The following is a 16,320-nucleotide window of genomic DNA, read 5'->3' as shown; positions in this document are numbered from 1 at the left end:
GGGCCCGCGGCCGCACTTTCGTCGGCTTTTCCGACATTTTCACGGATTGCGCGACTCTGACAGGTATTTAGCAATGCGATCGGATTGTTGCCCAGCTGCTCTGGCTTGTATGTGACACAAATCGGGGGTTGGGCCGTCAGATTATCTGACTGATTCGGACTGAGCGCAGGATTTAACATACAAATTGTGTCGCAAGACAATGCACTTACATGCACCAGGAAGAAGAAGGTGAACTGTGTCAGACCTGTGCGGGGAAGCGACACATGCAGGATATCGCGGCACAGTGCATTATCGTCAGACAATCTGTCAACTCCTCCAGACGGTGAAGTGATTGTGCCCCTATATTTTTACAGCTCTGCCATTTACAAAGTTGCATAAAATTGGCAAAATTTAGCTGCTTTCTTAGTAACAGCAGAACAGTGTGCCGAATATGGTATCGTAACTTATACCTTAGTTAACACGTTTTTTTAATAGAAAACTTAGATTGTCTCAAAACAATCATTTAAAATAAATAGAAAGTATTACCTTTTTCACTTATTTCTGATCTCCTTTCAATACTAAAATGTTGGCACAAACATCTGATGGCTACACCCAATAACTAGCTGCAGTGGCCAAGTGATCTTTAACTGTTCATGACAAATCTACCTTCCAGGACCTTAAAGGGGTTATCCGGGGTTATAAAAAAAGAAAAAGCATTTGGTGGCCGGGATGGGGCTGGGTTAAAAAAAAAATAAACATAAACCTCCCGACGCCCTCCTGGCCACCAGCGCTGCAATCTCTATGGTCCGTGCCCCATGTAAATAAACGGGCACGGAAACCGCGCTGCTCTCAGCTTCAAGTCATCTCTATCCCCAGCGTTGTACCATGCGGGACGGGTGGGTACTTCGGCTGGCCGGAAGCTGGGTACAACACGCCTTCTGTGCCCCTGTTTGTTTAGTTGGAGCACGGACCGGAGAGATTGCAGTGCTGGAGGCCGGGAGGTAAGTACATGTTTTTTCTTTTTAACCCGCCGCATCCCAGCCACCAATGGGTTTTTTATACACTCGGATAACCCCTTTAAGCTTGTATTTGTGAATACTAAGCTAAGGTCCTGGTAGGTAGATTGGTCATCGACAGTTGGGATCATATGACCCTCCATCTATTTTGTATGTAAATCACCTAATATCCAGCCCCCTACCATTTACCCAAGTGTTTATATTTGGCATCATATAATGATGATTATTATTTGGTTTAAATGAAGTAATTTTTGGAGTCTAAATATTTTTGAATAAATGTATTTTTGTCCCGAGAAGAAGGAAAAAATAAAGCTAAATTATATATCTTGCATCTTTATATCCATCTTTAACAATTCATAATTTCCTTTAGAAAGATAAGGGATTCCTGTTTTCTGTACCATGTGAAAGTCCCATGTAAGTCCCATATATGCAGCTTAAAAGTCATTTTAAGAGAAAATATAAAATTTTCCCATAAAATATATTACTGTAATCCAAATGATTAGATTTTGCTTTGGACTTTTAGTTGTTGGCTAAAAAGGCTTTAGGAAAAAATATATGGTCGTGATTAAGACGCATCGCATCGAAATACGTAGACCATTTTGGTACTGCTAACCGCTGTGGAATTTGTTGCTAGTGTCATGAATATTTTTGTACTTCAATAAAGGAACAATGGGGCTTATTTACTCAGGGTCCGCGGATCGCACTTTCATCGGATTTTCGGGATTTGCGCCGTTGTGACTAGTATTTAACTGGGGATTGTGTCACACCCGATCGGATTGTGGCGCAATTGCGGTGGCTTTCAAGCGACAGAAATCGGGGGCGGGCTGATGGACGAACCGACTGATTCGGACTGAGCGCAGGATTTAATATTCAAATTGTGTCCCATCCAATGCACTTACATACACCAGGAAGAAGGTGAACTCTGTTGGACCTGAGCAGGGAAGCGACACATGCAGGATATCAGAGGCACGATCTTTGTGAATTGCGGCAGGGACGGGTAAGTAAATGTCCCCCATTTGTTTTATCTACAATCCCGACTGAGTTTCAGATCGTGCTGGACGATTACCAAAAAAATATGGTCCTCCTATGTAAATAATCAAAGGAAAGAAAATAATTTTTTCACATTTTATTTTTTAGTTGTGATTTGTGAAAACATTTTCAAAAATTCAAAAATTTGGTTGGGCCACGTTGCCCTTTGATCAGCCCTTAAAATCCCCATTGTGCACCCAAAAATGAACAAAATCATAGTGAAATAAAAGCCTACACACATGTAATGATGGCATTCTCCTGAATGAGTGGATTAGTTGGACTTGTCTTCCTGAGACTGCATTTTCAGTGACTTTGTTATTTGGTAACATTATATAAAAGGCGGATTGTGTTTCACGTAGGGGGGGAAAAAAAATCACAAAAAGTAATTGCCTTTTGTACTGAAAAGAGATGTCCGACGTCACCTACTATAAAAATCAAAGCTATGTTTTGGCTGTAAGGTGCATTACAAGACAGACCTTCTGATGAATGGCGGCATTATCAGTGTTCTTAGTAATTTGGGAAACCCAACCTTAACTCCTGGAGAAAAAAAAAAAATTCCTTAAACGGTCTGTATTTTGTGTCACAATGTTCTTAACAAGAGATTTTCTTTAGTAACTTGTGGAAAGCCCCAGAGTGAATGGAGATTTATTTTTGGTTATTAAAACCCAGGCACTCACCTGGTGGGTAATGACACCCTGTTGTAAAGTTAGTTATTTGTCCAGCCATTCCTTACCTTCATCTCATAGTACCTCATTGACAAAAGTTACTAGCTCATTTGTTTTTTCATGCTGAGAGCTGGTCCACAGTCTCATGTGCTTACGAGGATGTTTGGCATGCACAGCTTGCCTATGAAAGAGCCTCCGCTAATTGCATTGTCTTAAAATTACAACTTTCCATCAATTCGCCCACTTTTTTTTTTTTCACTTCTTTTTCTTTTGTCCTGCTGGGAAACATTTTGAGTTTTCATTGTATTTGAGCAAACAAAAGCCCTCCTATCGGTACGAGCCCCTCATGCAAATCGCCAGGTTCATACGTAAAAGAAAAGAAAGGTAATTACAAGTTTGTCCAGGTGAAAGCAGCGTTAAACTTCCAGAAACAAATTAGACCGAATTGGGGAAAAGTGAGGGAAACTTTTATCCCCCAGGCGTCGGATTAGATTAAAGTAATTGGAAATGTAAAAAAAAAAAAAAAAAAAGTTTAAAAAATTCATTAAATTCTATCTCAAAACGTAATCATTTTTGGTTGGATAATTTATAGAAAGAACAGAACTGTAATCCTGGCCTATAGTTGCTCAAAGAAAATAGTTGTAATATTATTATTTTTTTTATTATTCTTCTCCTGACTCCCTTTTAGATGTAGGAGGATTGAGATTTTAGAAGTGAAATCTTTGTACCAACCTTAATCCCCTCAAATCCCCACACAGAATCCATGTTCTAGCAATTAGGAGCTTATGTAAAAATCAGAGACCTCCTCTACTTAACAGGCTTCTTGTGCCAGACTCAATATATCATCTTAACAATTTAAGATGACAAGATTCTTAAAGGAGCCGATCTATTTAAAACTTTTGTCTATTTTTATTCTTTTTATAATATGTATATTTATAATATTGTATTCTTTTTTTTATATATATATATATATATATATATATACATATTTACTGGTAATCCTTTTGCATTTTTTTTAATTAGAGTGACCCCAGTCTACTAGTCCAGAGATTAATCGGAACATTACAAATCTGTTTATAGTCTTGAAGTTCTAGAAACTGGAAAACTCATTTGTAGGGACAGAAATTCCAAGACCAAGATAATATTTTAACATGCCAAACACCAAGTGTGGCTTCAGTTCTCAAATAAATGCTTATATGAAATGTGAAATACAAAAATAAGATTACATACAGAGTACGTATTGAGTAAGAGTACATACGGGGAAAAATAGAGCATACCTTATCTTTTTTCCCTGTGTGCGGTGTGGTACGGCGCCACATGTGTGCCGCCAGATCATCCTCATGGTGCCTGTGTGAATGGGGCCTTAGATTGATAGTGGGCTTGCGGGTATACAGTGTATTTTTTTCCATCATTTTGATATTGATGACCTATCTTCAGTCTAGGTTATTGTTTTTGGATCGTACAGGACATATTTTCTATTGCTTATACGATCCCTTGAGTTTGTATGTGAAATAATAAAATCTTTTTGCCCCCATTCCTCATTAGACCCAGTATTTTACCAGACGTTTTTTACGTTCCAGGACTCCAAAGAAACCACTACTCTTTAAATGTCACAGTAAGTGCCTCTGAATTCCAGGCCATGGGCATACCAAGTATAGGAATTAAGCAATGATCTCAGAATTTTCTTGTGCATCATCAAGTGTCAGAGCTCATAAATGGATTTCACTGACACGAGCAGGCTTTTAAGATTTCCTAAACCGTGAGATAAGGAATCCTCAAGTGTCCATGGTAGCGTATAAAATGACATTCTCTCTGGACCAACTATCTTATCTTCTCAATTATCTTAACCGCTGTTAATTGCATATACCAGCCAGTTCTGTTCTGATGGTCGATCCTGTTTATATGGCATTGTCAGTACCAATATCCACAGTGTTGAAATGCTAATAGAAGTGTTAGAGGAAATGTTCAGTCACCCTGTCAGTGTTTCCTTGAAAACATTGAATATATCCATAAAATAGGCCGTCATTCAAAAATCTATGGGAGACGGGATGTAGACAACTTTGTGGTCTATGTGGTCAGACGAGGTTACTCCAGATCAATTCTCATTTATTTGAGAGGGAGCTGAGCTGCAGTGACTCAGTCCAGCCACTACACAGAGAATGGTGCTACCTGCAGGGGAGTGGTGGGTGGACCTATTCTATAAATGTTTTAATACAATACAATTAAATAAGGCTAATCCTTTCAGTGGTTAGCAGTGAGGAGGACATATTAGGCCATATGATTTTGTGGTTGCGTAAATCAGATCATCTTATTAAACTTTTTGAATTTCCTTTTACCTTGGACTGAATATAAAATGTAGAAAACATTAGCATTGTTTTTAATATCTAATATACTTCATATAGTACACTCCCTTGCATATATGGGATCCCATTCTACCCAACTGTACAGCCACCACTAGGAGGATTCCAAATGGAACAGTAGTTGCGCATCCACCATGCTGCTCCATTTGGAAATCAGCGACGCTGACGAAAAAAAGCCAGGCACAGGGATAAATGCAAGATTGGGGAATGTTTGTATACTGATTGCTAGTATGGGGGATCCCAATCAAACTTAACATATCCATGCCTGTATGGGTGGGGGGACCCGTACAGGCATGGATATGTTAAGTTTGATTGGAGTAGTAGTTGGACATCCACTCTGATCCTCCATTTGGAAATCAATGTGAAAGCACTGTTATAAATGCTAGATTGGTGGGATTCCCAGTAATTAGATTCCCACCAGTTGACCCATAAACCTTTTGCTGAAAATCCCTGTTTATGTGATATATATATATATATATATATATATATATATATTCAGAAACAAACTCCGGTGTTAGTGATTTATAGAAGATTACAACTACCAGAACTTAACCTTGTGTGCTTACTCAGCAGTCGTTGCATCTTCGTTGGAATCCTTGCCATTTGGCTCCATTTTTAAGAGTTAATTATTTGTTTTTATAACTTGCGTATGTGGCTCTCCATAAATGCTTGGTCAACTAGAGCCCTGGCACCATATGCTCGAAGCTTGGTACCTTTTCAAGACTAATGACAGCTGATTAGGTCACCGAGAGCGGAGCACTTGCAGTTGGAATGTAGAATGCTCTAATGACTCGTTGTTACAGCCGGCAAAGTAATGAACAAAATGGGTGAATCCAGGTGCTGACAAAGGCTGTGACCTTTGCTGCTATAATATCACTGTTTCACAGGCTGGTTGGTTCTCTAACCAACTTTCAGCCCATCAAAAATTGATTTAATTGCAATTCTTAGCCCCCGCCTCTTTTGAAGCATCGGAGTATGACTAATTGTAGTAATAGAGAGTAATAAGGCTCGGATAAAAAGCTTTTCCTTAGCCTCTTTTGTATCTTGTGTCACTGTCTGTCAGAGGTCAGAGAGCTTGCATATTCTATTAGTTGCCTTCATTTGGACAAATTAGTTTACCCAACAGTAATTAAAATGCCAGTACGGGTCGGGAATAGCTGAAAGCACTTGATGGGCACAACGATGAAGGACTTGACAGCTATGGTGGCCTTCCTTGCCAAAGCGTGTCACTGCTGAATTAGAGGATACACAAACCACAAACTTGTATGGTTAGTAGCATTGGGGTCATGTCATTCTTTTTTTTCCGCTTATCTACTTTTATCTTCTTCGTCACCTGCCATATGTCTTCACTGGGTTGTTATTTTTAGCCATTGTTCCGAGAATACTTTCTTTTCAATCAAATTAAAAAAAAAAAAGTAAAAATTCCAACGCAGCATAAGTCATGTCTAAAAATATATTTTTATTATAGTGAGTTATTTAGAAATCTATATGTTAAGGAAATAAAAACTGTGGTTAAAGTTTACTAAAAAAGAGGAATTGAACCAAAAATGATAGCAATGGTGTTGACAAACAAAGTTGTAAAATTAGTGGCCGATGTATTAAGCCTCACTGCATTTTTGTGGTATAGATTAAAGCCTGCTATGGAGTTAGAGTGAGGCACCTATTATTTTCACTCAGTCTGACTTGTGACTTATGTTTTTGATTGGTGGGAGTCTGAATGCTGAGACCTTTACCTGTCAATGAAACGAAGAGGAAAAACACCCAGCAACATTGCGCTCCCTTTTCCTGTTCAGAACGGGACTGTTGCTATACTGATTTATAGAAAGTCTTGGGAATTCATGACACATACACAGATTACACCCTTTTTGACTATCCTCGTTACTTAGGAGTCCAACACATGTAGCCTTCTCTCTACTGACAAAAGTAGCAAGACGGGTTGAGAATTCAAAGTAAATAGAGGGTGGATTCCCTCTTCAAGATTCTAAAAAACTTCTCCATAGCATGTGGCATGTTAAATAGCCTTTGTATGTGCAGCATCAAGTCTCTGCTGCTGCTTCTCTTTGCTAAGTTTTCTGTTATTTTAAAGCGGACTGGTCACCCTAAAAAAAGCACTTTTTAGCAGTGTTAAACAGCTAGCTTTATCGGAACCCTTCAATAAAGCTAGCAGATACTGCAGCGCCATACCCTCAGAACGCTGGAGCAAGCTTAGTGCGGTCTGGCCTATTAATGAGGGCCCGGTTAGATGAACGCCGGCCTATGTGGGAGGGACGGTCCAGGGAGGAAGGCCCCCTTATGAATATGTCAGACCCCTTTGAGCTTGGTCTGGCGTTCTGAGGGTACAGAGCTGCAGTATCTGCTAGCTTTATCGGAGGGTTTCGGTAAAGCTAGCAGTTTAACACTGCTAAAAATGCAGTAGCACTAGTGTTTTTTTTTTTTAATGGTCCTCTTGTGCAAATTCACCTTAAGCAGTCATGAGGCCAGGAAATCAAACCATTTAGTCATTATGCCAAATCACAACCTGGTTGGCCTGTATCCTTCCAAACTGCTGGCCAATTCTTATAAATAAGTTTCCCAGGATGGGATAAGGATAACAAACCTCTCTTAGAAACCTTGCAAGGCACAGCTCCTTTGACATCAAACAGGACCTTCAGGGATTAAAACCAAACCAGTATATCTATTCCAGAAGGAACAGATTCCCAACTGTAGACAGCTGTTTCGACCTGGTTGGGTCTCGTCAGTAAAGCGGAAAACTTATTTGCATGTTTTCCCAGAATCCCCTAGTGGAGCATCCATGATTATATAAGTCTCCACGCCTACGCGACAGCCTTAATTGGCAGTCGCCGTAAGGAGAACTCTTATTTCTGGGCCAATTCTTATGTAATTTAGGGCGCTCACTAGATAAGGCTATTATTCGCCCCTTTGACTACTAGAGGTTAGTTTTAAACTTCCCGTCTAAGATTTAAAAACACTACTTTTTGGTCCCAGAAAGCTTAGTGAGGGGAATTATAGGCAAGTCATTATTTTATGTTCTACATGTTGGGTCCAGTTTAGGGTGGAGAATGGTCAACCATTTATTTTCATAAGAACCATGTAATAAATATTTGCCACAAGTACAATTAAAGTCATTCTCCTTGGACTATCCGCTGCGTATCCAAAGCAAACAACTCTTTTTAAAGTAGTTATACAACTTTGCAAGTTATTCCCTGTCCACAGGATATTGGATAACACGCTGATTGTTGAGGTTACAACTGTTGGAACCCAAAAAAATCATGTGTATGGGACCCCCAGCCATCTGGAGTACAGGGGACCCGTTCTCATTAATGTGTGCAGTGGCAAGTCGAGCTTTGTGTGTTCAAAATGACTAGGTAGGGCGCTGGGGTATCCATTGTCTATTTTGAGTGTCATTGCTGTGCAGGACAAATTCACAGAAATTCTAAAAATTATTGGAAAGTTATGCTAAAACTTCCTGTTTGGGTGTGTCCCACAGGATTCTGACATATTGCTGTATTGGCTGTTGAACTAGTCTTGCTACTTGTCATGGGTTGTGATTGGCCAAGGGAACACTCCTGCCCAATCAAAACCATAGTTTGTTGCTTAGGGTGTTAATGTTCTAGACTGGCTGTCCGGCTATACGAGTGGGATGCACCCGAACAAAGTTTTGGTCCGCTCATTTCTACTAGACAGTCTCAACTTCAACAAAACTTATGCAATCCAAACTCTTTCTACGTTTTACTGTCTATTATTACTTCAAAACCTTGGGTTTTTTTTACTTTGTTTACACTGGAAAATTGCGCCGATATGTTGGCGTTTGGCTGTTTTCCTATGAAGTCACGACCTCTATCATTAAACGATGCCCCTGAAAAATTTCTAAACACTTGGCAAATGTGAGCGAAAATGAAGATTTAGATGTTTGGTTCTCATTTATTGTTGTTTTTATCCGTCTATTGAAAGACCTGTCTTGAATGTGCAATTTAATTAAAGAGAGCTGCAACCGCAAACAACTAAAAAGGTTTTAAAACGTCTTAAAAATCCTTGAGAATTAAGGCATTTGTCGTTTTTTTTTCTTTTTTTCATGCCTTTTTTTCTGTGTCACACATACTCCATGTAAGGCCAATCTTATCAAAAGAATAAAGAAGCAATTCTGTTGTATTAAAGAAGAGGAGCACTGGACTGGAAAGATCAAGGTGGTGGGAAAACCACAGGTATCTTGGTGGGACAGAACGCCTTTACTAAACCAGCGTCTCATTGTGCACCTGGGAGAAATGTGCTAAGACAATACGGGGAGGGGAACTCGTTTGGTTTTAGTCTACTGACTGCAGACTGGATCAAGTCAGAGAGGCAAAAGAAGGGGGGGGTCCAGGGGTGAAGGGCCAGTGGGGTAGAGATATTAATCCCTACCGCAGGCCTACTGGGAGGTCAGATTTGCCAGAGTGGCAGGGATTAGAATTGGTTCCCTCCCCTCTCTCTTCACTATTGACTTACCTTGATGCTAATTTAGACCGGTGGCAACAATCAAAGAGTGTTATTGCATACCTTCCAGAGGGGGGGTATAACCTGGCTCGTCTCTTCTTTGTTGACATTTTTGTAAGCATCTTAAGAAGCAAATTGCTCACCAGAAAGATGTGTGAGAGGCTGGTATGTTACTCACTACAGTAATTGGCTTTGCCAGTTATTAATGGATTACGTGCAAGAATAACACAATAGCGCATTACTTTGTCGTGGAGAGCTTCATTGACCAAATACTTTTCTCACATTTTCGATCGCCAATGGCTACTGAGAGAAAGACGTACGAATATGAAGTGTCCATGTTATTTCTAATCTACTATAACTGGCTGATAAAGGATTAAATCCGAAATGCGTAGGCTCGATGTGTTTGGGATCCTATGCTTGTTTTTTTTTTTTTGTTTAGTACGATACATTTTAAATTGATTTAATAAATATTAAAGATTTTTAACTGGTGAATTTCGCTTGAAGCTGGATTTTGTTGTAAGATTGCACGGTATTCTCTATCCGCAGGATAAGGGGTAACTATCTGATCGACTGATCCAGCAATCCAGAGAACTTGGGTCCTGTTGCTATATGCTATGCAATTTCCAAAACTCTCGTACTATTGAATGGAGTTGCAGGACGCATGCTTGACCTGGAGCTCCACTCATATGTGAGACTGGGACCCCCGATATCTGGATTGCTGGAGGTCTCATTTTCATGATTATTACAGGTCCCAGCAGTTGAAACATCTGCATTCAGCTTGTTATCCCCTATCCAGTTGGTACTGGTTTATCCATTCTCAGTGTTATCCCATATCCTAAGGAATACTATATCTTCATTTCTGTAGCAGCCAGAACACTGATCATTGTATAATTTATAAATTGAGATTATAAACCTTAAAATGGCATAACCATGGTTCTAGTTGTTGGTGTTTCCCAGACACAACTATAAGTAGCTGAGGGCATCAGAAGCTCCACTAAAGGACAGGCAGGGGGTTGACTTCCCTAAAACAATTGGTCACTTTACTCAATCTATTTTGTAATGTGTGTGTAAATGTATGTGTGTGTGTGTGGGGGGGGGGGACGGGATATTAGGTAATTCACTAATATACTTCTATTAATAGTTCTGCACCAGTTTCTCTATATGTAAAATGAAGCCTCCTGTCTTTTACCTCATCAGACAGATAGTCAATGGCTGCAGATGGACAGATAGAGATCACATGACCATCCATCTGCGGCCATTTTATGGTCAGGAATGTCTGGCTGATGAGGTAACAGACAGGAGGCTTTACTTTACTTATGAAGAAAGCAGAGCAGAACTATTAATATATGTATATTGGTAAATTGCCTGATATCCTGCCCCCCACACTTACACACATTACAAAATACATGAGGTAAAGTGGCCAACCCCTTTAAATATGAGGTCACTGTTGTGGAGAGTCCATGGTTAAAAATCAAGATTCTCCATATCAAGAGGTATGTTCCATGAATGACAGATGTGATACAAGTATTCAATCACTGTGTACTCTCTATAGGACAGGTGACCCCCTGATCCCGGCTGCTGGGTAATGTTTTTTCCCTTTCTATGTCTTAACAGCTCCTTTGTTACTGGGACAGCCTGCTGCCACCATACATCACCGCTCAGGATTTGGGACCTTCAGAGGTAATATCTATGTGTAATATCAGACATCTGTTCTCTGCCAAGGCACTCATAAAATAAATGATCTTGCAGGACCATTTTTTTAATGCACTGTGTAAATTTTCCTATAGATGTCTAGCGACTGTGAAACTGATATAGCAATCTGGAATATGAGCAGATGAGTCTCCTCATTCTGTTCTGGCCTCTGATCACATTATAAAGTAATCCAACTACAATACTGTATGGGAGGAGAGTAACTTTCCTCCGCCTGCATACGCTAATATACAGCAGGGCATTTACATTGTTATATATGTCTGGTGAACATTTGCATCTTCCTTTCAACACCAGTTTAATATTTGTGTTCGACACCGTTTCAAAGTTTACTTTTCTAGTAGGCCTTGAATAGAAGAAACTTTAATTTCTATGAAAATATGCAAAATTTTTCAGGATGGGATGAGGAGACCACACCTCTTTTAGCTACCTTGTAAAAGAGGCGTTGTTTTCCTTATCCCATCTTGGAAAACTTTGTATATTTTCCCAGAATCCCCCTAGTGGAGCATCCATGATGTATACATGGTGGCCTTAATTGGCCGTCTCCATAAGGAGAAATCTTACTTCCCAACCATAGTCACGAGCCTCTCACCCAGCCAACACTGTTCCCTACGCTGTATTGAGGAGACCTAATTGGGTTGAAACAGTGCTGTTATAAGGCCTCTTGTAGGTCAAACTTGATGTCAAGGGAGCTGCCTTACAAGGTAGCTAAAAGAGAAGGGGTTATCCTTATCGCAACCTGGAAAACTTTGCATATTTTCCCAGAATCCGCTTAGTGGAGCATCCATGGCAATAAGACTCTACACACATGGTGGCCTTAATTGCCAGGAGAACTTTTAATTTTGATAGCATATGCTGTCTATATCCAACCTTCGATGGTCAGGCTTTGGGAACCATGTTACAGGAGATGTGTTCCGTAACTATACAACATCGTACAAAATGCCAGTCTTGGTTTTAAGAGAGAGACAGCCTTTTTCTCTTGACTTTGCATAGAACTCCGTCACATTCCATCAGATATTCTTCATGTAGGGACTCAAAGGGCGACTTAGCTCTTTCAGATGCTTCCCATTTACGTCATTAAGTGTCCACCCTAACCAGTTCTAGTCCAAACTACCTGGAGCCTACAGCTATTACAGAAGGGAAGAACTTGTTAAAAATGTACGATTCGATACCAACTCTAATCTATACCTTATCCCTCCTGGCATGTTGTTCAAAACAGTCTGGTCATGGTTTGAGCTAGCCTTTCGTATGGATGACTTGGCCGAGCCATGTTCCAGATGATTACTACTGCTCTCCGTCTCTGTACCTTTATTGCTAGCTTATCGCTACAGATTACTTATTATCTACCACAACCACCAGACCCATTTGATTGAGAATCTGTCGTCTACAGAAGAACATGAATGATAACTAATATCATACAGCACGGAACTAATTTAATACACAATATTGCGCCCCTTGACATGTTCTTAGTCCTAATGTTGTATTCTGCTGAGGTGGTTTAGCTTTCCTTATTGTTAGGAATGCTCTTTAGTTGCCCGCTGTAGCTGCGCACCCTTGTCTGCGAAGCTGGAGCTACTGCGCATGTACTTAGCTCCGGCTTTGCAGACGAGGGCGTGCAGGTACATGGAGCTGAAAAGACATGATGGTAGGTGGGATTGAGAGAGCTTACTGGTCCACAGTGCGGTTACTCCACCCCCAAGCGGCTCTAGAGAAAATTTGTATGAATAAAAGATAACATTTTTACTAGGTTCTGAATTATTAAAATTTAAACAAATAAGGAAGGCGCTGGGGCTTTACAAAGCAACCTACTATCGGAACTACCTTATTGGGTAGAGATCCCAGGTGGTACGTTTTCTTGTAGGTGGATGGCCTTCTGTATTGTGGGAAATTCAGCTTTACGTGGCAAAATCTCTTAGAGTTTAACTCAACTGTAAGGAGTCAGAGCCAAAGAAGACAAGAGAAGTGACGCTGGGATGTCCCATGGGCCAAATACATCATCACAATCAATGGATTTATAGTATTTCTGGCCTGATCAACTCTCATCGGGTGGACCCCCACCATAACTAGCACCCTTGCACTAGAAAGCTGCCAAGGCATTTATAGGTCAGGTCACTGGATCTCCTCTTGACCCCGTTTGCTGGTAACAGAAGTATCTCAAAAGAAAATATGCAGTGTATTGTATTGGCAGCTGTTTCTTCAAGTTAAGATGAATTCTACCGAAAGTATGTAATACACTGATATGATGAATCTATATGCACTCCAGACAGACCGAAGCAGGTGGGTTATGGGGGCAGACACTCATAGGTCACTTACAGACCCTGGAACAGCACTGTATATGGTGACAATTGGATTTTCAAAATCTGTGGTCTCATGAGAACAAGGATTATCAATAAAGCTTCATTACAGACACCTTACAGCTGATCATTGCAGTCTGGGGCTATAGTAACATCCAGAGAGCATCACCAGAGGTCACAGTGGGCAGAGAGGTCCATCTGTAACTAGGGTAGTCTGTAAGATGGGGACTGTTTGTATATGCAATTAAATATCAGTGTTTTATATATTTTTTTTTTAGGGGTGTGTATGAACACATGACCAACCCTTTGTCTTCATCAGAATACAGTGATTATAAAGTGATTTATTTACTGATACATTTCTACTGGGTCTGTGATGTCAACCTAAGATAACACTAGCCCGAACTATCCAATTATACAACAATTCCCTTGAATTGGATGCCGTGATCTATCCATTTCTCAATTCAGAGAGATATCGAAATTACAGCATATTTCAGTACTGTATTTTTCCCTGACACACCATATGGTAATGCTATTCACTGCAACATAATCTACAACGTATGCCAGTAGTTGCTTCCCTAGGTAATCCTAGCCTCTGACCTATGACTAACTGCATTTCAATGCACTGTAATATGGATGTGAATATACAGAGCGCTTGTAGGTGAGTGGGTGTTTGGTTAAGTTACTGGGAAGAGGACTATGCACAGCGTATGTCCTACCAGGTCCATTCTGTATTTATTGCAGGCTGCCTTCTGTTTCTAAGTGTAAACAGCTTAAAAAAACAGAACTTTCTTAATTAGGTTCCCATATGCAGTGCATTATATACACCATCAGTTTGTTTTCCTGATACCGTCGCTGCCTATTATGTGACATCAGATTTTCCCTCGTTTTTTTCTCTTCTGACCTATAGAAGTTTTTGTCTTGGGAATATTTAAGCTGGCGATACGCGTTCCCCATGCAAAGGAGGTGGGGGTGTAATCTGCCCCCAAACACTTCTGGCAGTAGTAGATCTCCATCAAAAACAAAGGATAACATTATTTGTAATGATTCTGCCCAGTCCTTCTTTCTCCATTATCTGCTTCTATAGAGATTGAACCCCCCCCCCCCCACTTTACTCTTTTATATGGTCAACCTATCCACCAAAATTATTAGGTTTAGCTACAGTCATTTAGTGTGTGGTTACTAATATTTTCTACCTTAAAAAAGAAAATGGGGCACATTTACTTACCCGGTCCCTGCGCGTTCCCTGAGGTGCATTGTCCGACGAGGATGAAGTCTGCCGTGATTCTACAAGATTGTGTGCCCGAGGTCCTGCATGTGTCGCTTCTTCTTCACCTTCTTCCCGTTGTAAGTGAGTGCATGTCTTGCGACACAATTTGAATTTTAAATCCCGCACTTAGTCCGAAACACATCAGCTTGTCCGATGGCCATGCCCAACCCCCCGATTTGTGTCGGAAATAGTCGGGAAATCCGACGGAAAGGAAGTCCGCGGACCAGTAGTAAATGTGCCTCAATGTATCCAATGGATAAGTCATTAGCAGTTGATCGGTGATAAGGCCATTAATAGGTGATTGGTGGGGTTGCAACACCCTGCACCCCACTAATCATCATTTCGTGCAAAAGTAGACCATGCTGGAGTAGCCATGCAATGTTTTCTGTATGGAGGGATAAACCTTGTATTAATACATAGCCTGGTCTGATGAACCGGTTATGTTGGCTAGCCATCCCCTGATCAGAGACCCCTTATTGTTTCCATTAGGAATTCTGGAAAACCCTTCTGGGTTGGGATGCCAGAACCTCCAGTACTACTTGGTAACCTCCAATACTTCCAGTCTGTAGCCAGACTTCCAGTTGGGCAGAGTTGCCAATTATTGGCCCCCTCTGATAGTGAGACATCAATTGTTATCTATGAGAAAGGGACGTCCTGTGGTCTAGTGAGGCCAGTAATTGGACGACCAATAGACTTAGAAGCAGTGTAAGGCCGGATTTACACTCCTAGATCCCTGGAGGGGAAGGGAGGTGTAGCACGCACTCCTCACCCTCCCTTCTAGGTTTAGAGCCCAGCAGCCTGGCTTGGTCATGGTGCAGTAAGACACCCTGTGTGCTCCCGGCACTGTGGTCTGGTGCCATAGACCTCTATCACGGACCCCCATATGGTCGTGTGCATGGAGCATATACTTTGTTTTGGTTTAATTTTTTTTGGCACCCCTGCCCTGGCCCCGGCTAGGTGTTCAAGGAATTCAAAAGTGAGCATGATAAACCAGATTAGATTTATTATCTATGGCCTCCTTCTCCTCCTCCCAAAATCAACTTTTAAATTATGCTAGAGCCCCTTGGTATTATAGCTTCACAGTGTGTTACACTGTACAGTAGCACCCCCACTCCCCTCACTGTGTGCTAAAACCTCCTTTTCTGCAGTGCAGATGGGAAAGGGGACAGTGTAACAGCACTGAGCTGCTCTAGAACCCCCCCCCCCCCCCGCCGAGCCCTTCTGGTTCATTTGCATAAATGTAAAGGTTGGAGGCCTTTACATGGTTTATGATGGATTTGGTAGATTTTAATATATATTTTATATATTTTGTGTGTTTTTGCTGGGTTTTTTTAAGAAGCAAGTCAGATACTTGTCTTTTTAGAAGCAGGTTTGCAGGGCACTTTCTGCCGGGGTTCAGTTTTGAGGAGGATGTTGGTGGGGGTTGCTTTATTTTCTTATGTCTCGTTTTGTAAACTACATATATCCATAAGAAATATTTTCGGGGAAAAAAAATCTTTTTGACTGAGAAAAGATGTCATCACTATTAAAGAT

General features: G+C 40.8%; 1 protein-coding gene across 2 annotated transcripts in view; it reads left to right on the top strand.

Moving 5' to 3' along the window:
- The window catches only part of FBXW4 (F-box and WD repeat domain containing 4), a 109,081-nt gene that overhangs the window by 60,080 nt on the left and 32,681 nt on the right, over positions 1-16,320 (top strand). For both annotated transcript variants that reach the window (XM_072131361.1, XM_072131362.1), the window contains exon 6: positions 11,134-11,199. In XM_072131361.1, the coding sequence (XP_071987462.1) occupies positions 11,134-11,199 (66 nt within the window). The remainder of the gene's footprint in view (positions 1-11,133; positions 11,200-16,320) is intronic.

This window comes from Engystomops pustulosus, chromosome 11 (assembly GCF_040894005.1).
Source record: "Engystomops pustulosus chromosome 11, aEngPut4.maternal, whole genome shotgun sequence".
In the NCBI taxonomy this organism is placed as follows: Eukaryota; Metazoa; Chordata; class Amphibia; order Anura; family Leptodactylidae; genus Engystomops; species Engystomops pustulosus.
The sequence above is the reverse complement of the archived record's forward strand: the minus strand, read 5'-3'. Positions and strand labels throughout refer to the sequence as shown.